The sequence below is a fragment of the Colias croceus genome, chromosome 7, assembly GCF_905220415.1.
Source record: "Colias croceus chromosome 7, ilColCroc2.1".
Lineage (NCBI taxonomy): Eukaryota > Metazoa > Arthropoda > Insecta > Lepidoptera > Pieridae > Colias > Colias croceus.
This window is the reverse complement of record NC_059543.1, coordinates 3,646,716-3,671,314: the sequence shown is the minus strand read 5'-3', so window position 1 is coordinate 3,671,314 and position 24,599 is coordinate 3,646,716. Positions and strand designations below refer to the sequence as shown.

At 34.9% G+C, this 24,599-nt stretch overlaps 1 protein-coding gene and 1 long non-coding RNA gene across 2 annotated transcripts; one reads left to right on the top strand and one right to left on the bottom strand.

Annotated features, from left to right (window-relative positions):
- The first annotated feature begins 74 nt into the window (after positions 1-74).
- LOC123692984 (angiomotin-like protein 2) lies at positions 75-24,472 on the top strand. The gene is made up of 17 exons (XM_045637849.1): positions 75-497; positions 8,901-9,067; positions 9,598-9,752; positions 9,965-10,172; positions 10,422-10,648; positions 10,900-11,080; positions 12,493-12,642; positions 12,940-13,048; positions 13,313-13,458; positions 13,808-13,947; positions 14,720-14,929; positions 16,523-16,657; positions 16,924-17,033; positions 18,627-18,749; positions 19,344-19,429; positions 22,846-23,064; positions 24,202-24,472. The coding sequence occupies exons 1-17, from the start codon at positions 425-427 to the stop codon at positions 24,457-24,459; spliced, it is 2,697 nt and encodes an 898-aa protein (XP_045493805.1). The 5' UTR covers positions 75-424; the 3' UTR covers positions 24,460-24,472.
- On the bottom strand, positions 7,595-8,493 carry LOC123693016. The gene is made up of 2 exons (XR_006751636.1): positions 8,235-8,493; positions 7,595-8,135 (listed from the first exon to the last, which is right to left on the bottom strand). It is a non-coding gene; the product is annotated as an uncharacterized LOC123693016 (long non-coding RNA).
- Positions 24,473-24,599: the final 127 nt, after the last annotated feature.

The window sequence follows — 24,599 nt, the reverse complement described above, 5'->3', positions numbered from 1 at the left end:
AAAACTATTCATCAATTGCCACTTCTGCTTGTATCTAGGCCTGTCGGAACTAGCTAATAGTAAACAGAAAAAGTTATGAAAATGACAGCTGAGGATTGAGGAATTTAATACTTGTCAATTTCTGTATTTTTATTTTTTAGTTGATAAATCTTTTTTTATCAAAAAATAAAATAGTTACTTATTTTTGACTCATTTATCTTTGAAATGTAAGATTTAAAAGAGTTGTGTGCTATTAAATCTAGTATTATGATATATGATCCTAACAGAATCGCGTTCATGGCGTACTCTTACGAAAGTGCATGATTGGAAATTGTAAAAACAATCACATGTACTGAGCATAAGTATGCCCTTTCAAATGCTCAAATTGCAGGATACGATATCTACATATTTAAGTGTGTACAGAGCGACATAAACCTCGATAAACATGGGTTCCATGCGACCATCAGGACGATTTTTATCGTTCGCTAACAACATGCAAAGAACACAGAAACAATCTGGTGAGTAATACGAAATAATAATAGAAATATACTTAATAAACATACCTATATAAAAAATGTTTCGTTATTTATAAAAGAATTGTAATGAATAATCCAACCCATTTCTAAATAATATTAAAATAATTAGGACTGGTCCATTGACCTCAAAACAGTCCTTCGCTTTTATTAATCACAATATTTAAACAAAATTACATATAAGCCAGTTATGCTTATTTATATTGAAGGCAAAAAAAGGAATTGTGACTCATCTGCTGGAAATATCCTTAATATTAAAATTGGCCTTCTTCAACCCAGATCATTTTAATTAAGCTTTAATTATCAATCAATAGCACGTAATTTTTCTCTTAAGCATTTTAAATAATATATTTCAGATGTTTAGATATTATAATTCAAGTAAATCCGTTCAAGGAAATCCATAAAACATGTTTGTACATAAATATATTTGGTTAATCTTAACCTTAAATGTTTTATGAATTGCTATTATCATGTCTGGTTCATTACATACAAAACTGGATTAATGCCATCCGACTACCAATAGATGCCGCTAAGTGTATCATTTTAACCAGCAAAAAATAAAATTAGATTTAATTGCAATTTCATTGCTTTTTATAATTTTTTACATACTTTTGTAAATGGAACCTACCTATTTAATTTCATTTTCGCTCGATTTTAACTAATTTTACAGAAAAGTTTATATTCAAAACAACGCCATCTCATGAAACTACTATAAACAAATTATTCTCCTCCGATTTGGCGATGCTAAACGAATAATAGATGGCACTACAGACTTTTTACGTTACTTTTCACGTTTTTAACACAGACTAATAATAATATTATCACAGACCACAGACTAATAATAATATACTACGTTTTTAATACATAGTCTCATTGCCTTTGCCACCTATAAAAATATTGTAAATGGGTTAAAGCCGTTATTAATTATTACAAACTGCGTTCCTGTAGCGGCCTATATTAGGTAGGTACCTAGTGTATTGATAATTTTCATACGAAAAATGAATTGTCGGAAAACTTGCGAGATTGTGTGAATATTTGATTGCAAGATCTCATTACAAAATAATATACAACCACAGACTAATAATAATATACTACGATACAACCTATACTTAAACCGTAGTAAGTATATTATTTCTAGTCACATTTAATTATATATAAATTATAAATAAATATTAAAGGACAATATTACACAAATCGACCTAGTCCCACAGTAATCTCAATTAAGGCTTATGTTGTGGGTACTAGACGACGATAAATATAATATCACAGACTAATAATAATATACTACGTATACAAATAATATAATATTTTATAAATACATATATAGATAACACCCAGACCCAAAAACAAATAATCAAGTACATCACACAAATATTTGCCCTGACCGGGGATCGAACCCGGGACCGTCGGCTCAGTAGGCAGTTACTTTACAACTGCGCCAACCGCGTCGTTAAGAATATCAAGAAATCATCATTAATGATAATAAATCGAAACTAAAGTTAAATACCTACCTACGTCATCTTGTTTTATTTTCTAGATAATCCTATCAGATTACCTTTATATGAAGTATGAACCAAAAAGTTTTGAGATTTAAACCTGTGTTTAAACCGTAGAAAAGGTTTTGAATGATCCTTTGCGTTTTTTTTTCTTTATGCGCCTAAAATTAAATATTTCGACATCGATTCCCGAATGAAGTATTTTTAACCGACTTCAAAAAAAAGGAGGAGGTTATCAATTCGGCCGGTATATTTTTTTTTTATGTATGTACACCGATTACTCCGAGGTTTCTGAACCGATTTACGTGATTCTTTTTTTGTTCGATGCGGGATGGTGTCGAATTGGTCCCATAAAAATTTTATTCGGATAGGCCCAGTAGTTTTTATTTTATGAGCATTTTTGTCTGTAGGTATTTGTAAATTTTGCAAGTGCAAGTTTGAAGTCGGTTGTTTTTAACGCAGTTATCACTTGTCCCGTTATAAAAAGTAGCCTATGTTCATCAGGTAGGTATAATTTTTGCTTCGAATGATGAAAGAATTTTTCAAATCAGTCCAGTAGTTTCGGATCCTATCCCATACAAACAATCAAATAATTTCTGTTTTGTAGATAAATACGAAAGTTACTCCGTCATAGTAGGACAAAATAGTGGGACCACGAGAAAATAGGTATTCCCGCACGCGTCTGAACCGATTTTGACGGAAATTTCGATATATGTACATACCTACCTATGTTGAAAAAGGACATCTCAATTTTGTTGCATAAATAGGATTCAAGGGGTAGGAACAGGGATTGAATAAGGCACACGGTTGAAGCCGCAGAATGAAAGTTGGTAATTTATAAGATTAATTTATTGTAAAATAAACTACTTCATTTTACTTAAACATATTCTATTTATCATTCATTGACTTATCATAAACTTTTGAGTCTAGTACCTAGTTAAGTACCTATTATGTGAAAATTTTGAAAAAAATGTTTTCTTTAGGAAATTATTAGCATTAATTGATTACCTTGTCTTGTCATTAATTTATTTACCTACTTGGTAATAATCGGTCGAACACTTGTTTAAAGTTTATTTTCCTTGTCCTTTCCAGGTAATCTAAATTATTTAATTTTTGCAGTAGGTAATTAATTCATTTCGGCTTGAACAGACAAGGCCATTAGGTGAAGCGAGATTGCCAAATATGGGTGATCTGTAGATATACATAATCCACAAGGAAGCATCACATTTGCTGTAGCTTCTTATGGGTAGGTGAACGAAGTAACCAGGTCTGCAAACTGTAAACAGCTGTCCATACCCAAGCACCACTCAGCAGCTTTCAAGGGTAGCTTTCGATACAATGCCACTGTGTTGGAACAACATTCCACCACCATTAACCAGTTTGACAAATATTAATAATTTTCGTTTCCAATACCGGAAACATATTTTAAAATCCTGTTCTAACCCTTAGTGCATTTGTATCGAATTACAGTTTACACATAAACTTTAATTAAATATTTATTTTATTTACTGGTTATAATATAACATAACATTATATAGACATTTATTTTCTGCCTATTTATCATTATACTTAATTATTATAAACATTGTATATGTTAACGGAAATGTATGTAATCCGTCATTGTATAAAATTCCTAGGAAATGTATGTAATTCCTAAAATCGCACGGAAATGTGTGAAATAAATCATTTTATAGTACACATTTCCTAGGAAATCTATACATTTCCTAACTAACAATCGGAAATGTAAAACATCTAAGATATTGGAAGGTACGCGGGACGAGGGGTATGTATGTCGCAATCGGATTGTATAATCCGCCGAATTACAAACGGCCGGCATTTTGTAATATGCCAAAAATTCGTAATCAGAATTTTTTGGTTTGGATAAGGGGGTGGGTTAGGTTAGGTTCGTGTTTTTTAAAACTATACAGAAATAGGAGCCCCACTTCGTGGGGCTCCGTCGGCTCGCGACCGTCTTTTTGTAGAATTTTTGAAAAAGACGAATTTCGGCATATTACAAAATGCCGGCTGTTTGTAATACGGCGGATTATACAATCCGACTGCGACATGTACACGGGGTCAGCAGGACGAGGGGACTGATTACTTACCAAATGAAAATTTGATTTGATTGAATATAAGTTGATTTAAGAAATGTTAATTAGTAAGATAATATGAACATATTGTTATTAGCCGGGGCGGACTGCTAGTTTATTATAAAATTGGTCTCATTCTATTATCACGCCGTTGCATTTCGACTTATATTCGGATCTTAAGGGTGCTATTACGGATTTTTACAAAAACACGCTGTTTTTCGGTACCATTTTAACTTAAAGCAATTACACGTGAGAACATAGTAATATCTTAATTTAAAGATAATATATTCAGCTCTACGTTCATCTTATAAAAATTGTACGACGTTATACAAAATTGTCGCTGAAATACGATTTTCCCAGCACAATAATCGCATAAAATGCAAAAAAATGGGGTCTAAAACGGTACCATTTTAAGAAAAGTAAAAGCCTAATCTATCTTCTTACCTATACATTATTGAGGGATATATAGTCCTTTATAGATTATTGTCTATTGTCTATAGATTATGATAATTTTTTTGTATCTAAATCAAAATTTTATTTCAATTATTAGCTAAATTAAAAATACTTGTTGATTTCTTCATACATTTTGCTCTAGCGGGTCGTCAGACCGCGCTCAGAAGCGCTCTTGGAAGGACGGGTGTATCGCTCCTCGTCCCAAAAATAAAAACGAATAAGAAAAAGATTATTGTGCGTGCACTGTCGTTTTTGTGATTTGAAATATTTGATACTTTATAAGTAAGAGTAAACTGTATAAGTTTCATATTCAAATTATTTGTAATTTAAAATTATGTTTTAAAAATTACGTTGACTGAGATCCCCTTTTTTATGGGTTGTTGAACGGATTGGTGGGGTAAAGCAATTTGACAAAACTTAAATCCAAAATGGCGCCGACGAAAATTTTACATCTTTTCGTCATGGGTGTCATTTTCATGGTTTTTGGGGTAGCTATTAACGAATATGAGGTCAAAACTAAAATCCAAGATGGCGCCGACAAAAAATTTACATCTTTTCGTCATGGGTGTCATTTTCATGGTTTTTGGGGTAGCTATTAAACAATATGAGGTCAAAATTAAAATCCAAGATGGCGCCGACGAAAATTTTACATATTTTCGTCATGGGTGTCATTTTCATGGTTATTGGGGTATCTATTAATGAATATGAGGTCAACATTATAATCCAAGATGGCGCCGACGAAACTTTTACATCTTTTCGTCATGGGTGTCATTTTCATGGTTTTTGGGGTAGCTATTAACGAATATGAGGTCAAAACTGAAATCCAAAATGGCGCTGACGAAAATTTTACATCTTTTCGTCATGGGTGTCATTTTCATGGTTTTTGGGGTAGCTATTAACCAATATGAGGTCAAAACTAAAATCCAAGATGGCGCCGACGAAAAATTTGACATATTCTCGTCATGGGTGTCATTTTTGTGGTTTTAGGTGTGTCTCTTTAAATGATGTATCTCTTTAAAATACTCATACTCACTCATACTCTGTATAGGTTATAGCTTTGCATACGCTAAGTACGTAAAAAATACTTATAAAATGCCAGGTGTATCTTTTTTTTCAATTAGATTAATTCATAAAACTCTTTGTGTACACGGTACACCCCGTAAATGCAACCCGCCCAACTTTGTCACTCGCACGTGAGCTATCGTTTAATTATGTTTTCATAGACAAAATAATCACATTAGCGAAACGGTATATGCCGGCTGCACGAAGTTAGAGAAGAAAACATGGATTTTCAGGAAAAATTTAGCAAAATTTTTTTATGTAATTTTGTTGTTTAAGTATTTTTACGTGATTAGGGTTTGCAAAACTACAAGTCCCTTAGCACTTAGTATACCGATAGTGGGGCACCCTGTATAGTCGAATTCTTATATACTACGAGAGAGAGAGAGAGAAATAATCTTAAAGAGCATTGAAATAAATGTTTAGGAATCGTCGTTGGCGCCATCTTGGATTTTAGTTCTGACCTCATATTGGTTAATAGCTACCCCAAAAACCTTGAAAAAGACACCCATGACGAAAACATGTAAAATTTTCGTCGGCGCCATCTTGGATTTTAATTTTGACCTCATATTGTTTAATAGCTACCCCAAAAACCATGAAAATGACACCCATGACGAAAAGATGTAAAATTTTCGTCGGCGCCATCTTGGATTTTAGTTTTGACCTCGGGTAATAGCTTCCCCAAAAACCATCCACATTTGCAAAATATGTGTTTGCTCCTTAGGAAAAGTTCAGATTTCCTAGGTAATGTGACGAATCTAATTTATTTAATTCGGACCGTAACTCGGTATAACATACATACATATTTTCTAAGAATTGTATACAATGCCGGATTTAATACATTGCCGGTAACATAATAATATGTATGATAATTCTTAAAAAAGTACATATTTTAAACATTTCTTAAAAAGCTTCTAGATATTGCATACAATTCCTAGAGGTTTTGTAAAACACACACTTTTTTTAAAGTTAGTTACTAACATACTTATCACAATAATTGTACCTACCTAGTAACTTATAAAAGTATAAAAATGAATTTTTAAAATTCGTAATAAATTAAAAATAATATCAAGTATGAAGATGGTCTATAAAATGGAATGCGCTTAGCGCTATGTTTACGTGAGCGTGATGTTCCCGCGAACCACGTGGCGACGTTAGATACCTAAATTTGAGTAACGCAGATTTGTGACAGCGTCCTTAAACCACTAGGATTTGTTAATTGTAAAGGAATTGTCAAGGAATTTGGAAAATTCCTTGATTTCATACATTTCCGGTAACATATACATAATTACATTTTATTTATTTACATTAAGTATATACATAATTACATACTGATATTATATCTACCAGCTACCTATAGTACATGTTTTAACTGATGTATTTATTTATTAGTATCTATCATATTAATAGAAATATATCTTTCACATAATATACTCATGTTAAATTATCATTATATACAATTCTAGACTGAAACTCCAATAGTCACTTGGGGTCACTGAAAATCAGTGGTGGTAAGGTATTAATCACATTGCCATCATATACTGAGTTGGCTCCATTTATCAGGTCACTCACTTCTTAGGAATAAGATTATTTTTATTTAATTATTTTTCTTTTTATTTCTTTTTGTTTTTCCTTTGTTTATAAATGTATCTCGTGTTGTGATCTTGACAATAAATGTGTTTTATTTATTTATTTATTTAATGTCTCTTACTGCATGCTTTTCATGCAGTTGTCCGCACCATATGTATTGTGGTCTTTGTCCATACACACTTTCTCCAAAGCCCTGCTTTGGTCATGTTTCATGTATAAGCTCCTGTATAGTAGTAAAATTTAATCAAATATTTAATTCTTATTTCTTGAAATTTGGTATAGTATTTTTTGTGTGATACAAATCAAAACCAACAGTCAGGTTAGGTAGACTACAATTTACAAAACTGGCAGGGTTGCCATGCAATGGTTGGTGGTTAGTGAAACACTTGACTCGACTGTAAGCTTGTATTGAACTGCTTAAACTGTAGAACAACAGGACTATATATTCTAGATGCACACATACAATAGATTACACACTACACAGTACACTGTAAACTGTAGAATTAATATTAAAGACATAGTTCATTATATTTTGTAGTCTTTGATTATTTATACAACAGACTAGAAATAAATACTATGTATGCGATTATACCTATTCTAGCCATCCATTTTCGTGTTCCTTAAAATTAAGTACATCTTAGTCAAAGGGCAACTTATTGTGCCCTTGCCCGTAATGCACTCATAATTTCAAGTTGAATGTTTGTCATTCTTTATGTACCAAACACAGTCACGGCCACGGCGCTCATTCCATTTTACTGGTATTAAAACAGATGAAATCCTTCATGATCCCATATCCTTCTTAGTAGCAAATGTAGAAATCCCTTTCTTGTGTCTACAATGTTTTTGTGGAGAATCGTATTATTATTTACATTTGGGATGGATTAATTCTTCTCCTCTCTTGAACAAATTTGTTATTGCGAACGTAAGCAATAAGTCTGTAATAAAACAATCTTATATTGGGTTACAAATCCATAAACCAATCATTAAAAAATCATGTTTGTAAAAATTTATGTTCTGAGAAAATATCAGTTTACCATATAAAGCTTATTTTCTGCCTGTAGATTCTACATAACCTCACAGTCCATCCATAAACCATATTTAGCACTTATTTTTTAAATATTAGTCAACAATTAAAAACGAAAACAAACAAAGCTTCTCGTTTTGGTTTTGACAGAATCTCGTAAATAAAGTGAACTAAATACCAGTCATAATAATGTACTCTGTGACTAAATAAGTCATTTTACTTTGTTTATTTAAAAATCCGAGTAGGTATTTATTTTTATTATTATGTTGATTGACCTAGAGTATATTTGTTCTGTGTGATTGACACTTGACGCCACAGACTTGAAAATAAAAGGTACACCGTGTACATATATTTACATTAGTGCCATCTAGTGGCTCTGGAAGGAAAAGAACTTCAAGTCTGTGTTTAACGTGCCATCTAGTGTGTTAAAAGCAAAAGACCAAGAGATATAATCGAACATGTAGTACGTTTTTTCCCCACTGGCGCTTTAATTGCGCAAATTCATAGTGCAACTTTTTTTGTATGGAGTGAACCGTCTGTTGTATACGTAGTATATTATTATTAGTCTGTGCTATTATTTATATAAGACATATTTTACATCTAATAAATATTCATAAATCAAGGCTGCTTGTGACTGTAGGTATATATAATATTATTTTTTATTTATTTATAACAGTGCCAAACAATTTTCCACAAAGTTTATCTGGTAGTGAGACAGATGTTTCCACATCTAATGAGAACTTATCTAGAGAAGAGAGATATGTTGTCCGACATACAGCAAGGGTGGAACCTCAAGGGCAAGAAAATCAAAGCCAAAACAATAACAATAGGAATTCCTTAAAGGTAAAATATAGTGTCTATATAAATGATATTTTCATGTACATAATATAACATCTTTATTAAAACCATAGAATGTTAGACGTTAGTGCAATAACCCCATAAGAAAATGTAGGTTGAATATTTCTTTCCTAAATATAATACAAAGATTTGTAGATTAATATTTTAATTGATTTTAAAACATTTAATAAAAAATTCTACTAAATTAAATTAAAATTTATACTAATTACTATACTGCTTTCAGTAATTAGCAGTGACCTAATGTGTCATAAATGTTCTCACATTTATGTAATACTGGTATGCAACTTTCACTAAAAGAATGCATGTCCTTAAACTGAACTGTACCTTTCTTAAAAAGTTGATTATCTTGAATGTGAATTTTATGAAACAAAATGTTATTAGTTACAAAGATTTAGATTATATAATTTTTTACGGATTTTAAATGTGATTTATTTATTTATTACACCTGACATTTTAATTTTATTGTATTTCAGTTTTACTTTATCAAAATGTTTATTCTTATTTGTGTTTCTTAGGATAGTGTTTCTGGAAGTAACCGCAACTCCCTGAAGGATTCAGTTGGTGGTAGTAACAGCAATCGAAGTTCCTTAGACGTGTCCTCTTCATCTTACAATACACTTATAATACATAATCAAGATGATTCTTGGTCGTCTAGACCTACGCCGATTCGGTAATAATGTTATCATTATAAAAAATCTGCATAATTATTATTTTATTCTCTACTAACTTAATTAAAGTAAATTAATGGTAATAAGTAATTACTTGACATCAATTACTAGACTGCACATACTTTAGTTTTGAACCAGTTAATTGTGAAATGTTATGGTAATTTACTGATTCAAATTCATTGTACCCTGTAATTTCTTTAAACATTTTTTTTAGAGAACACGAACGAACCAATAGTGAAGTGAAACATTCAAACACACAATCTTCACCATACCATACGCTTAAAAAATCTGATGGTACTAAGAAGCCGAGTGGTATACCTTTACCGAAGATTCATAAACAACAAGAGGTTACTGCTAGTGCTAATTATATTGATATTGGAGGTCAAAGGATTTATACAAGCCCTCCTGATCATGGCGTTCAGGTATTTATGTTTGTTTATTTCAAGCAAAAAAATTTAACCTTATCATTTTGCTGTTGTTATTATGTGATAATAGAAACAGCTGTTCAGTTTTGTATGACGTTTAGTATAGAAATTGATTTTATTTATATTTTCTTCTTGTTAAAATGTAAATCATATAGCTTCCACTTCAACACCTATTAAAAGCCGTAAGAAAATCCTACTATTTCGTACATTCACTAGAGCCAGTATCACCGACATTCTCCATTACAGGAAATAACAGAAATCCCCGACGACTTTCTCAACCAATCATCGGTACTAAAGCACCTAGCAAAGGAAGTGGCACAATCACCAACCCCCCGCGGGACCACTCCCCCCGCGTCACCGCACTCCCCGCGGGCACCCGTTAAAACAAGGGAGGAGCGGATAAAAGGCAAAGCTAAAGCCAAGCTCAGTAAGGAGAAGTTGAACTTGTCGAGGTCGCAGCCGGATTTGACTAGGTGTGTAGATTTACTGATTATATTTTAATATTTTGTTACAAGTAATAACTTTTTGTTTATTTTTTCATTCAATTTTCGACATAAATTTTCTAATACAATAACCTACTTTGAGTGATTGCGCATCTAAGATTTTCAACTACCCTCATTGGATTATTTATTTTTATGCACTAATAAAGTATTTTTAAATCGAAAATCTCTTTATTTTCCTTCCTGCTTTTTTTATTTACTATACTAATTCTCCACCCTTACAGCGTCGGCGTTCGCGCAGTACCAGGTGGCTCAGAATCAAGCGGCTGGTGCAGCGGTGGCGAAGGATCTGTGGAAGAAGCTGATGATGCGTTCACAGCAGTACTAGATGCATTAGCTGCAGAGAACCACCAGCTTAAGAGGCAGTTGGCTGATGCATGTGAACGGGTTGCTAAGACTTCGAAGGTACATTCTAGTGTGTTCTCTAGTGAATGTTTTAGAAGGAATTGCTGTGGCTGGTGTAGTGGTCAGAAGTAGTTTTGGAGAGATTTGCAGTTGCTAGTGTAGTCATGGAGATCTGTGGACGAACCAGATGATGCGTTCATGTTCATGTACTCTATAGACAGAAATAAAAAATACTGTTTTCATTATCTATTTAATTCAGCGATATTTACATGATAATAAAAAGCCGCGTGTAAGCTACACAGCTAAAATACATAATATTCGAATTTAGTTTGTCCATCAATTATTTTTGTAAGTCTAAGGGCGGCTGTACACGGACCGCTTCAAGCATTTGAGACCGACGGCTTGAAGCCGCGACCCCGCGGTGGACTAAAGACATTCATTCACTGCCGTACACGGACTACTCGAGCAGTTGCGACCGCTCAGCCGTTAACTGCTCGAGCTGCCCGTGTACGGCCGCTCTACGCTCGCCTATTACGATTTTGTTGATAGCGAAATGTCATTATTTTTCGGCTCTTAAGGGTAGTAAAAAAATGTAAAGGACTACACTTCTCTAAAATCTGATAATGATCTCACGATTACAAAACTAAAAAATAATTTGGCTTATATTGCTCGTATGATCGTGTGATTCCTCGTACAACTAATTTTAATCGTGAGTAATATTTATTTTGGTTTGTAACTACGTCACATGAAGTTTGAATGAACAGCTGGGTACATTGCACTTGAATCTCGAATTGTGATTCATTCCTGTAACCTTGTGCCTTTTTTGAGATGACCTCGTCAATGTGAACAATACGCTAACAGTACTTTGGAAATATCGTTGGATTCATCAAAATTATATCTACTCAAATCAGAAATAATGTGGGCGGCATGCGCACATGAAAATGTTTATTATTGCAATTGGAATGTTGTATTTTAACTAGAACAAATTGTGTATGAAATTCTACACGGCTCGTTGTTCTTACTTGTATTTTACTAGCTGACCCGGTGAACTTCGTACCGCCCAGGCAATGAATGTCGTACCTTTTAGCTGAACTAATTTGGGCTTTGACGAACGTAATATAAATGATACAAAATAAATATTAATATTAGCGATCGACGCTGATACAGTGGGTAACCATCGTTGTCTGTGATGGTCTCTGCCGTCAATTTTCGTGGATACATGTTATCTATTTTATCTGGCTTAATTCTTAAGTCTAACGAAATTAAAATGTGTGCATGCGGCAAGCCTGATTTTTGCCATTCGATTGAATACATCCCATCCTTCATTAATCATCGAATAATCCCAACGATGTGTTGCATCAGTGATCGGATTTTTTGCTTGAAAACACGTGTAGTGAAACATGCTTGATGTTTGTCTATGGCATACTTTATTTAAACGAACCAACAGTAAAATATCATCTATTTGTCTACAGTTGGAAGAAGAAGTAGAAAAAGTCCGCACAGCGCATGAAGAACTAGTGGGGTCTTGTGAGCGACGTGAGCGACTTGAGCGCGCTGCGCGTGTGCGTCTTCAGGCAGATTGTCGCCGCTTGCATGAGCTGAACCGTGCACTCAAGCATCAGGTACGTGTGGATCGTGCTTTGTAGGGATTGACTGGGTGGTGTGTGGACGAAGCTTTATGTGGTCTAGCTGTTTATTGTTCGGACAAATCTTACTCGCAGAATTGAGATTAATTTTTTCTGAGTTTTAATTTTTAAAGTAATAGATGAGAGTACTTATAAAAACATTCAAACAAGTCTTTGTATTTTATATTTTTACACTTAATTTTACATGAATACGAAGTATTGGGTGAAAATAAATTTATATTTGAATTCATAGATGTTTGAATTCTTATATATTTTATCGAATTACGCTTTTAGGTGGAACTCCTGTCACAAGGCGTGCGCACAGATGGCGACAGCAACAGCGAGGCGCTGCGGAAAGAATTGCAGAACAGGGAGATGCTTATCGCACAACTCATCACACAAAGTATGTTTTTTTAAATCATTTTCTCTTATTAATGAACAATATCTGTTTTTATATGAGTTGTTTTTCATTTTGCAGAAACAGAGATTTTTTCGGAATAAATGAGCATTATATTATTGCCCTATATTCGTATTTAATACATTAAATATTTTATGCTTTTGCCAGTTATTTATTTTAGAAAATTACTGCAATGTTTTTTTAGCTTTTAAAGTTCCTGTAATTTTTCTCTGTTTTGTTATTCATTAAATAGTTGTATTTTTTTTACAGACAAAGAGTTGGCATGCGCGAAAGAACGGCAAGAGATAGAGATGTCTGCACAACGAGCAACGCTACAAGAGCAGCGCACACACATCGACATACTGGACACTGCGCTGACCAATGCGCAGGCTAACGTCGTACGGCTCGAGGAGGAGGTTAGATTTATCGTTTTTTATTATGTTCAATCAATTATTAGAGAAAAACGTTTATATACAACCTTCAGTGCGCGAGACCGACTCGCACTTGGCCGGTTTTTAGTTTTTTCCTGAAACAAACAATTTTTTTGTAGAATTTTAATGCTTTTTGTGTTTGGAGTCATAACTTTCGCCAATGTTTCGGGAAAATTTGTGTGCCTCAAAAATGGCCTCATGGAAAAAAAATGTTTTTTTTTTTTCACTAATTTGGAATTATTATTTATTGAAGATTTTTCAGGAGTTTTTTAAAACCTCGAAAATTGCCTTGATTTTCATAAAAATAGCAAAATGTAAATATATTTGGTCGCAGTGCCGGCACGCGAGCGGGTACGTGGAGCGCGTGATGGGGCTGCAGCGCGCGCTGGCGTCGCTGCAGCAGGCGTCCGACCGCCGCGAGCACACCGAGCGCAAGCTGCGCGCGCAGCTCGAGAAGGAGCTGCAGACGCTGCGGTGAGGAGACTAGATGCGATGTATTTAATAAAATTGTTATTTATTTGTGTATACAGGGTGTCCCACCCTCGGTATACTAACCCATTGAGCCCCCAGCGGCCCGATCGGTCCACGACACAATAGATTTTCTATTGTGTCTGTGATTCCGGGGGATGAGTTACGAGTTACTAAGCTTAAAGTAGATTATAGTTTTGCATACGCTGAGTACGTAAAAATACTTATAAAATTCCAGACGCATTTTTTTTTTCAAATAGATGAATTCTTAAAATTGTGTATACTTTTGCAAACATTTTTTGACATAATTTTGTTATTTGAGTATTTTTTACGTGACCAGTGTATGCAAAACTACAAGTCCCTTCGCGCTTAGTATACCTATAGTGGGTCACCCTGTATAGTAGTAGGATTAATAGTTTGAATGGAATAATCTTATAAATTACTTGGTTGGAAATTTTCGTTCCCGTAAAAAATAAGTGTTGTGCCAATGTGTAAGTTCAAGTGTACGTGCATAGTGACACTCTTTTATTGCTGTTTCATTTTTTTTTGTATCTTTTTCTTTGGTGTTATTCGTATGTGTTTTCTTTTTACTTTGTTTTGTGTCCCGCTGTCTCGTCAAATCAATGTTTTTCTTACTTTTTTACTGTACTATGTGAGATTACATGGTCGTAATAAAAGCAAGAATCTGGTGTGCATTTTTAGTGTTGATGTAAAGAAGCGTGTCGTGCAGCGTATAGTAATAATATGCATATTATAATCTATTGTGTATGTTGTGCAGCAAGCGCGAGTGCTCGTGCGGCGGGTCGGCGGGCGGCGGGTCGGGCGGGCCGGGGGGCGGCGCGGGCGAGCAGGCGGAGCTGCGGCGGCAGCTGCGCGAGCGCGACGAGCGGCTGCTGGCGCTGGAGGGCGAGTGCGCCAAGTGGGAGCAGCGCTACCTGGAGGAGGCCGCGCTGCGCCAGGCCGCCGTGTCCGCCGCCTCCATACCCAAGTGAGTGCACGTGCGGCGGGTCGGCGGGCGGCGGGTCGGGCGGGCCGGGGGGCGGCGCGGGCGTGTGGCGAACTATGGACATTCATTCACTGTCGTACACGGGTGCTCGAGCCGTCGCGACCGCTTCAAGCCGTCAACTGCGTGGTTTGTAGCGACAGCTCGAGCAGATACGAAATTAAACAAAAGTAACTGTAAAAGTACCTGATGGGTCTTTTATTATGTTTCTAGCAATTTTTCCTTTATCTGTGTTACTTTTACCAAATTTAAAGGCTCTGTGTTCATGAAAAGTAGCCAGCTGTAGAATTTGAGTCCCATGCGAATGTCGAAATTTGCGAAAATTTTCAGCATTTACGTTTGTATCTTTTGATGCGTTGGCTTGTGAGTTTGACTTTTTCACATAAAAGGGACCGAAGACGATATAAATTTCAGCTTGATACCAAAACAAAAACATGACTGGATCATTATATGAAACAGTTAAATCAACAGCTTTTCAAATTCACGACAAATCTAATAAAATATTAATTTTTGTAGCCTAATTTTTGTTTGTCATACAACCGTAGAAAACTTATAGCATCTGAGGTTAGACCAATTAGAGCCACGTTTGAGGCGTGGCACGAAAATTCGCGATGCACGTGAGTCTGCCGTTGCCAGATACAATAAATTTGGTAAAATAATGCAGCAAAATATAAATAATACTTTATATTTTAATATTTTGGTCGGAACCGGGAGAACCGGGTTTCATACTATTTAGACCCGGTTCTCAAGATCATCAAGAAACCCGGGTTTACCCGGGTTTTTCGGAACCGGGTAAACCCGGGTGCATGCCCTACGTGTACGTCGCTCAGCCGTTAACTGCTCGAACTGCCCGTGTACGGCCGCTCTAGGGGCACACGGGCCATCGGCCACAAAATGCCGCCACCGGTATATTTCCTGTACTTTTCATACATTTTATATGGACTCGCCACACACGGTTGACGCTGGAGGCCGTCACACGCTACACGCTTCTAACTTCTCGTGACAGTGTTTGTGGCTCTCGTGAGTGGCTCGTGTGCGGCGACACTAAGGTGGGTTCTCACGGAGTGAACCTCGTGAAGTGACTCGTTGCTTTGTCGTTTGCCGGTGGCGGAACACACATTTTCCTGGAACAAAACACGTCCATAGATAGCGAGATGCTTTACAAGAGATGTTTTATTGGTATCTCCGGCTTTGTGTGTGCGCGTAACTATACGTAGAGAAGGATAAACACATTCATCATCACACCTGGGAGCTGGAGCGTACAATGTAAACAGAAATGAGTACATATGTACAATACGCGACAGTTAAATAGTACATCATCAGGTGAATTCAGTAGGTATAGAATGCAAACAGAAAGATGAGAATGTTGGTGACAGAGTTCCAATGAAATAAGTTTTAATTTTATTATTTAGATTATATGCCAATACTTTTTTATACAGTTGCAAAGTTGTTAGAACAATGTGAATATAACTGACCCGAATCACAAATAAAAATAAGAATTCAAAGGCTACATTCAATTTTAAATATAAAATGTATTATGTAATCAATTTTAAATTCTTAAAAACTAATCCACAACAGAGATGCAAAAATAGCGGCATTGGAAAAGACGTCAGCAGAATCGGAACGGTTAATGGCTGAAGTGCGCAGTGAGAAGATACGGCACATGGACGAACTTCACTCCGCACAGAAGAAAGTCGCTGATCTAGAGAGCAGGTTTGTATTCAAATATTTGAATAATCTGTTTATATTTTCGAAACAATTAAGAAGCAAGAAAAATAATATTTTAAAGTTAAACATACACAAGACACGGCAAAAATCAATGAAATAATATGCGATTTTGTTCCTATTACAATACGAGGAAATAAATTTGAGCGCATTCGTGTAATGCGTGCTGAATTTTTTTACGGTCCTTCGAGTCGGTTTATTGCATAAACTATTTATTTTTATTACATATTGGTGTTTCTTTGTTATTTTTCTAGGGTAAAGGAATTGGAGTCGAAGGTAGCTGAACGTGACGCAATGATCAAAGTTCTGCAGAAACATACGAGCGGTGCTTCACTGAGGAACAACTCCAGTCGGGAAGAATTAGGTATGACTACAATTAGTCACATCTCTTGGCATTAAATCGAACGAACATATAAATTATTATACCTTTGTTGGACGTAACTTTTGGTTTAATATTTTTCAGGATGAATAGTTGTCAAAATAGTGGTCACTATTTCCTGTCAGAACATGTTTAGATGTCGAATATTATAAAATGTCACATAAACATTATTAACCACAGAACAGTAAAAACTACTAGAAGTGCTATAATGTCATAATTAGTATGAAACCCAGTGTCGCCAAACCCACACATTTAAATCGATAGTTATACAGTACACTACAAGTAAACTATGCCTTTGATTGGACAGCTTAATTTGAGTAAAAACTGACTTAGGTTATAAATTCAGCATTTCAATATGTACCCTAACGCACCCTGTTACGGTTTATTTGAATATAACATCTCTAGGCATATTAGCTGTTTTTTTTCTCTTTGCTCAGAAATTCCAAATTCGAAAACATTCAGCTACTCCACAACAGAGGGCGTTAGTTTTCGATACATATAACTTTGAACCTCAACACATAAAGATAAGGTTGAAATTTGTATCACTCTACATTAATGACATTAACTTGATGCTATGCTCTAAGGGATGTCAGCCTTGTTATCGATAATTCACAAATAAATATTTTTTTGTGCATTTTTTTTGCTTTCTATTATATGAGTATAGTATAATGTGTCACATTTTGGAGTATGTTTATTACTACTAAGTACGTCTTTTCATATTATTATATTTTAATAAAAAACGGAATAGAATAGTATAAATCTATATTTACAAAATACAAACAGAAATTATGCATTATTTTAAATCTTGGAACTGCCGTAGGTTTGATGTATCGGTGGCCTTTGTTAGACTGCTTAGTGCTGTACGGCATCCAGTTAACTCGTCACGTTGCATTTATCCATTTCTCTTTTAAATTAGCCTCTTTGGAAAATCTGTAAATAAATAGGACTAATGAAAGCTAAGGAAAAATAAAATAAAATTTAATATTTTATAGTGATTGTCTTTTCTAAAGTATCGATACTGTCGATATGCGCCACATGCATCACTAATCCGACATTCGTTTGTTTATTGCAATAATATTCCAGAAAGTCTTGTTTGCTGTTCAATCTATATTAGTACTAATTTCTTATGGATTAAGGTTCAATTTGACTTAATATTTTTATAAATTTTTGACAAATTACGACAAGCAAAGTTATAACATAAAATATATTTAAAATAAATTAAAATAAGACTTACCGATGGTATGAAATGCCTCCATTGCTGATATTATTGTGTCTGCTATCATTTTTGGTCTCTAATACAAAACAACACGTCCTTATTAATGAATAAATATGGAAAAAAGGTTTGACAGCTGACAACCGACTCGAATATTTTTCTGCGCACAACTGAGAGCAAGTTAGGTGATCTTACCTTACTAGTGACACGTGGGCCACGCCCACATCACACTTCTATTAGTTTTTACTGTTCTGTGTTATTAACGTTTCACTATACTGATATTAAAATTAGATTCAAATATACCATAAATACAACGAATTTTCAAATTATGTGTAACGATAAACAACTTTAAATACAATTTCCAGTGGGTCTATCATCGGGCGCGTCGTTCTCGAGTACAGAGGGTGTGAGCGGTGCGGGCGTGTCGGGCGCGCGGTACAGACACTTAGCCAGGCGTAATTATTCGCCGCACAATGATAATGGCAGCGGTAAGTTCTTGGGAAGTTCTCTGATTGTTCTCTCTATTAGTTTCAGGAAAGAAAGAAAGGAATAAATATAACTTCAATAAGATAGATGTTGATCCTCGCAAAGAGACAGAAGTGACCTTTAGGCTGGTTGCAGAGCTTGTGTACGGTCAGTGCGTACCGTCGGTCCTGACGAACGCATCAACAATGTGTATGATTATGACACTAATGCGCATGACAATACGCGTGCGTATGGTCGGTCTAGCTATGAACGGTTTTATGAATTTCTATACATATGACAAGCGCGACTGACGTACGCACTGATGGTCGGTCAAGCTCTGCAACCAGCCTTACTCATACGAATTATCGTATTACGAAGTATCGTATTTCATTAGAAAGCTATTTCTTATGAAAGATATTTCATTCATAAACACGCTTAAAATAACTTGTGTTTATTGTCAATGTGTGGCAATTTTTAATCAATTGTTTTTGAACATTTTTTTTTTCATAACCTTAAAAAAGTAAACTAAACTCGTTTAACAGTTCGTTCAATGACAAGACATCGTCTGTTGGGTCAGCTAGTCAATAATGGTAATTTCCTGCCTGGTCCTCCTACAGGTTGCGGCTTCGACAGCACTTCTCTCCGCTTGGAAGAGCAGTTAGCAGCGCTAGAATCTCGCCTAGAGCGGCCCCCCGTACCCGCCGTGAGTTTCCTGCCGCAGGACGCCGCCCGCCTTCCCCCCACACACTCGACACACTCACCACACTCGACACACTCACCACACTCGACACACTCACACTCACCTCACTCAACACACTCACCTCACTCATCACACTCGACACATTCACCACACCCATCACACTCCCCGCATTCCCCGCACTCCTCGCCGCACGCTTCGTATTACTGAGCGGCATGGGCTTTGATTAACAATACATAGAAATTTTGAAGAATATTAACAGTTTGAAATGGAACTGGGAGAAATATTGGGGGCGATAAGATATGGGAAAAGTAAAGTGAAAATAATTAAATGCGGAAATATTAGTCTTTTCGCTTGTCAGTTGTCATGTCTAAAGTGCTGAATTTGTTTTTAACAGTTTCCATTTTGTTGCCTTGTTTGTTGTTAATCAAAGTTCCTAGTACTAATTAATAGTTGTGTATAAACAAGTATGCATAATTATCAGTTAGATGAGCCTACCCTTACATACAAAAGTGGCTGTTTTATATGTCGCAACCAGCTAACTTTATCCGCCGTTTAATTAACGGCCTGAATGTAAACCAGCCACATCTTTATACTCATTTAATTAAAGGGCGGAGTAAGCTAGATGGATGCGACAGAATAATTATAAAATGTACTGATTGGAATTGCAAAGAATAACAATTAATTGCGGTCACACTAACTTTCTCTATAGGAAATATTGTTGACCGCTATTTCCAAGTGCGATTTTTTTTTCAAGTCAAATGACGGATAGAAAAAGAGGGGGTGTAAGATGAGTTTAAAATTTGAATATTAAGTCATTGTATAATTGTACAATAAATGCTGTACAACATAATATATTTTATGGTAAAATATTTTTAAGAATTGCTGCTATATATACACTATTGAACTATGAAATACGCAAAACAAACTTTGCCCACTAATAATGCTTACTATGCGATCCAACTAAGAATAGGAACCTCAGTGATGTTAATAAAAAGGAGCGTATGTGCCGAGCCCACGTGACAGAAGTGAAACTTCTTTGGCAAGATTTAAAAATACCAAAATCGTAGCCTACGAGTATCGCGTCATGACGCGTCCTTAAAATTTTACTCGAAGATAACAACAAATTTTTATACAAACGCTATTTCTAATTTAGATCATTCGTTAGAACGTCACAAAATGGCGCTGAATAAATCCTATTCTTAGTTGAATCGCACAGTAGATGATTTGTGTAGTGTGTGCTATCTAACCTAATACACACATTCCATTTGAGAACATCACAACACATTCCTGAAATAGTATTGCAATATTTATAAATTTCCTAAATTTAATAGTAACTTGCCTTATAGTCTGTATAAGATTAAAAATATATTCCTGAGTTAACGTGTCTCGAAAAAAATATACTCTGTGCCTTATCTGGTGCCTTGATATTAATAAACTGGTGCCAATCAAAATCTACGTTTAGGAATCTCTAAAATTCATAAGAAATTTGACTCCACTAGTCGTAACGGTAATTAAGTTAGTATAAAGATGTAACCCCTTGTTGTTGTAGGCATTGGTCACAAAAATATGCCAAAGTTAGTGTAAGAACTGTTCTTGTCGCAGCTATGTTTATTTTTAAGAAGTATGATAAATTGTCGAATGTTTGGAAAAAAAGTGTATTTTTCAATATTGAAACTTTTTGGGTATTATAACCGCTATCAAATAATTTCTGCTATAGGAAAGGTTTTAACATGAAATCTGGTCTCGTTATATGAACTAATTATTAATGTATTTTCTATTAGTTTTTGTTAAAACAACATGCCTGTGACATTAACATAGCGACTATAAAAGCTAGCGCGCAAGAGCAACTTTTGTCTCCGCAACTATTTTGTCTCCCCCATCAACTCTATGGGGAGTTGCGTCGCTACGTGCGTGCACTTTCTTACTAGCCCATACAGTTGATGGGAGAGACAAAATAGTTGCGGAGACAAAAGTTGCTCTTGCGCGCTAGCTCTAAAGAGCGGTATTTGGGATAGGTTAAGAAAAAATGTTTATTTTCGTATTTATTTTAGAAGTAATCAGCAAGTGTTGTACCTTTCTTAGAGGCCTTAGATGGTAAGACTGTCCAAATCTGAACTTTATATACCTTGTTGTTTAAATATTGTTAATTATCTATGTTATCTTTGGTAAAAGATGAATTTTAGATTTTACAATTGGCATATTTACATTGTACAAATTTACGGCTATATACTCATATACAATTAATTCCGAGGCTTAATTTAAGGCTATTCTTAAGAATGTGTACGCTGACTTATCCTAATATATTTTGTATTCGCTTTATTTTAGATAGAGCATGTTCTTGAATAAAAACATGTTTTGTTTGTTGTGGTTTTAATGATTGACCTAATATTTAGTGGCTTTTTAGCTTCATATAAATAACAATTGCCGGCTCAAAGTTATTATGAAATATATTTTCTGAAATACTGGGATCTCCAGGAAACTACCAAAAAATGTGACAATTTGAACCTGATTGATCCCTAATGTTATTTGAGTGAGTGATTAGCTGTTAACTATAGAAGCTTTGTGTTGTGTGAAAAATTTTAACAGCGTGTTTTGATTTAATAATATAGTGCAAAATATTCGTATACATTTAGGAACAGATTTACAGCAATTCAATCACAGATTTGGTTTCTATAGACATTTTTTCAAGAGCAAGAAGTCCTTTAGTGTAAATAAAAGAAAAGGAACAAGTTCTTTCCCAAAAATAAAGGTTTTTTTCTTCTTTCCATTACCATATTACGATCTAATTACATCTGCAATGGTTCGAAACTGTGTAGGCTATGGACCTCTTTTGTTTTAAATAATAAAAAAATCTTGTTATGAGGTCGAGGGAGCGCTGAATAATAAAGACATCCGTTTTACAAAATGTTTATTACACATTCTGTGCATATTAAATTAGTGCTATTCAAAGCAAAACTTTATTTTAGTTTCAACTGTTTCATATTTTTTTTTTCTATAACAACAAAATAAGGATCGGGAATATTAAAATTAGAATCTATAATTTAAGAACTGCAGACTTTGATTTTTTTGGATTATGTTTTAAAGGGTGAGTATTATTTTTTTAAATATTTAACAATTTAGCTTTTATTAACATGTTTGTAATGTGTTCATAAATTAACATTAATTTGAAATCTGATTAAAAATGAACACTACACATTACAAGTTACATACTAAATATAATTTAATCTTTATGCTTAACACAGTAAACTTTATTCAGTACCTAAGCAAACAATAGGTAACATTATGTTATTGTAACTACACATACCCGCATACAATAGTTTATAATGGTTATATTTGACAATGTATCAAAAAACTGGGTCAAAGCCAGATCAATCTTTTCAAGGTTTCTATCTCGTTACAATAAAGGTATTATCCCATAGCGTGGTTTATGCTGTTTCCCCGGGTTGAGTAATGTGGGAGCTCGAGCTGGTAACGGTCGTGGTGAAGAAGCATTGTTGTTAGAACGACAAGGCCGGGCGTCACAACAGACGCGCTCGTCTAGCCTCCCCCCGCCCCCGTCTGCACTGCCGCGCCCGCCGAGGAAACCGTCTACAAGGAACACTAGATATGATCGGTTGGAACATAGAGATGCTAGGAAAGTAAGTAGACGATGTATTGGAATACCTATAGTTTTTGGTAAAGATGTTGATGATTATGTGTGTAGGGTTCTTTTGTTAACAAGAATGACTAACTAAAAGCTACCGATTCATTTTTGATGATAAGATTGAACTAGTAATAGTCCACTCATTTCGTAGGAAAAACAGGCAAATAAAAGAAAGCGAATTTGCGATTCTAATTTTTTGATATGTTGTAGGGGATACCTAGAAAACTGAAAACCTTAACTTGAGTTTTTCGACCAAGATTTCCTATGAGCTTTCGTCGCCATCTTGAAAAAAGGGGTAAAATTTGTTTTTCAGCAATAGGTAACTCGGCTATAGGATGAAATTCGGAAATCACATAGAAGACACTATTTGTTACTTTTTTTATGCTCTACAATTAAGTCTTGACCATTTTTTTCGTATCATGCATCATTATCGAGATATTGATCGATAAAATAAAAAAATCAGGACACATTTTTCGTCGTGTTTTTCTCAAAAACTGTAAATTTTATAAAAAAAGACCTCAGATCAAAGTTATAGATCTTATAATTCTCCAGAAAAGAACGAACGAAGAGACTTAATTTCCGAATTTCATCGGATAGCCGAGTTATTGCCGAAAAACAAATTTTACCCCTTTTTTTAAGATGGCGGCGAAAGCTCATAGGAAATCTTGGTCGAATAACTCAAGTTAAGCTTTTCTAGTTATCCCCTAGGATACAATATATCAAAAAATAGATGCGCAAATTCACTTTCTTTTTTTAAATGTAGGTATATAATGAGTGGACTATAAGTATAGTATATTATCTAGAACATGAGTATTGAAATTGGGTAGAAAGAAAATATATTGCAAATCTATCCTCTATATATTAGAGAAAATTGGAATGGAAAATTTATATCCATTGAAAATTGCTCGTGTTACTCGAAAGAAAGGCCACTGCGCCGGTTATTTACTTCGTGATTGCGTTATTGATTATCCTATTATTGAAGTGGATAAGTTATGTTCTCTAATTTGACGTAAATTAACCCTTGCGTCGGTAAAGTACACGGTACTTTGCTTACTTAGCTTCATTAGAAAGGTCTTATAATGTTGTTTATCGATAACGAAACACGATTGTGGAGTACAAATTTTTATTACAGGACTCTGATGGATCGGGTTCGATAGCTTCCACGGCGTCGAGAAGTTCCCCACTGCCATACGACACTGTTCGCAAATTGCCTTCAGTGCCTACATCAGCCTCATTGCCAGCGGCTGAATCGAGAGAGTCCCTCGTTCGACCACGAGACTCCAGCCTGCCATCTCCGTCCAAACTTGCCGTGTATGCTGCAGCAAGACGTCGCTCTGCTGAATCGGCAAAAGACAATAAACGAACACATCACTATCGTATTCAATTCTAAGCAATTTTGAAATGAACTATAAATATATTAAATCAATAATTGATACTGTATCAGGGTTGCAGGCGTGTCATATGTAAGCAATAGCCAGTGTGTTGTGGTTTTCGCTGAGGTGTAAACAATACTTCTGTTATACGTAAAAT

Excerpts from the sequence above, each read along its gene's own strand:
- LOC123692984 (XM_045637849.1), top strand. The coding sequence starts at position 425 with ATGGGTTCCATGCGACCATCAGGACGATTTTTATCGTTCGCTAACAAC. Across the intron at positions 13,049-13,312 it reads CGCACAACTCATCACACAAA|ACAAAGAGTTGGCATGCGCG; the intron begins GTATGTTTTTTT and ends TTTTTTTTACAG. Across the intron at positions 16,658-16,923 it reads GTCGCTGATCTAGAGAGCAG|GGTAAAGGAATTGGAGTCGA; the intron begins GTTTGTATTCAA and ends TTATTTTTCTAG.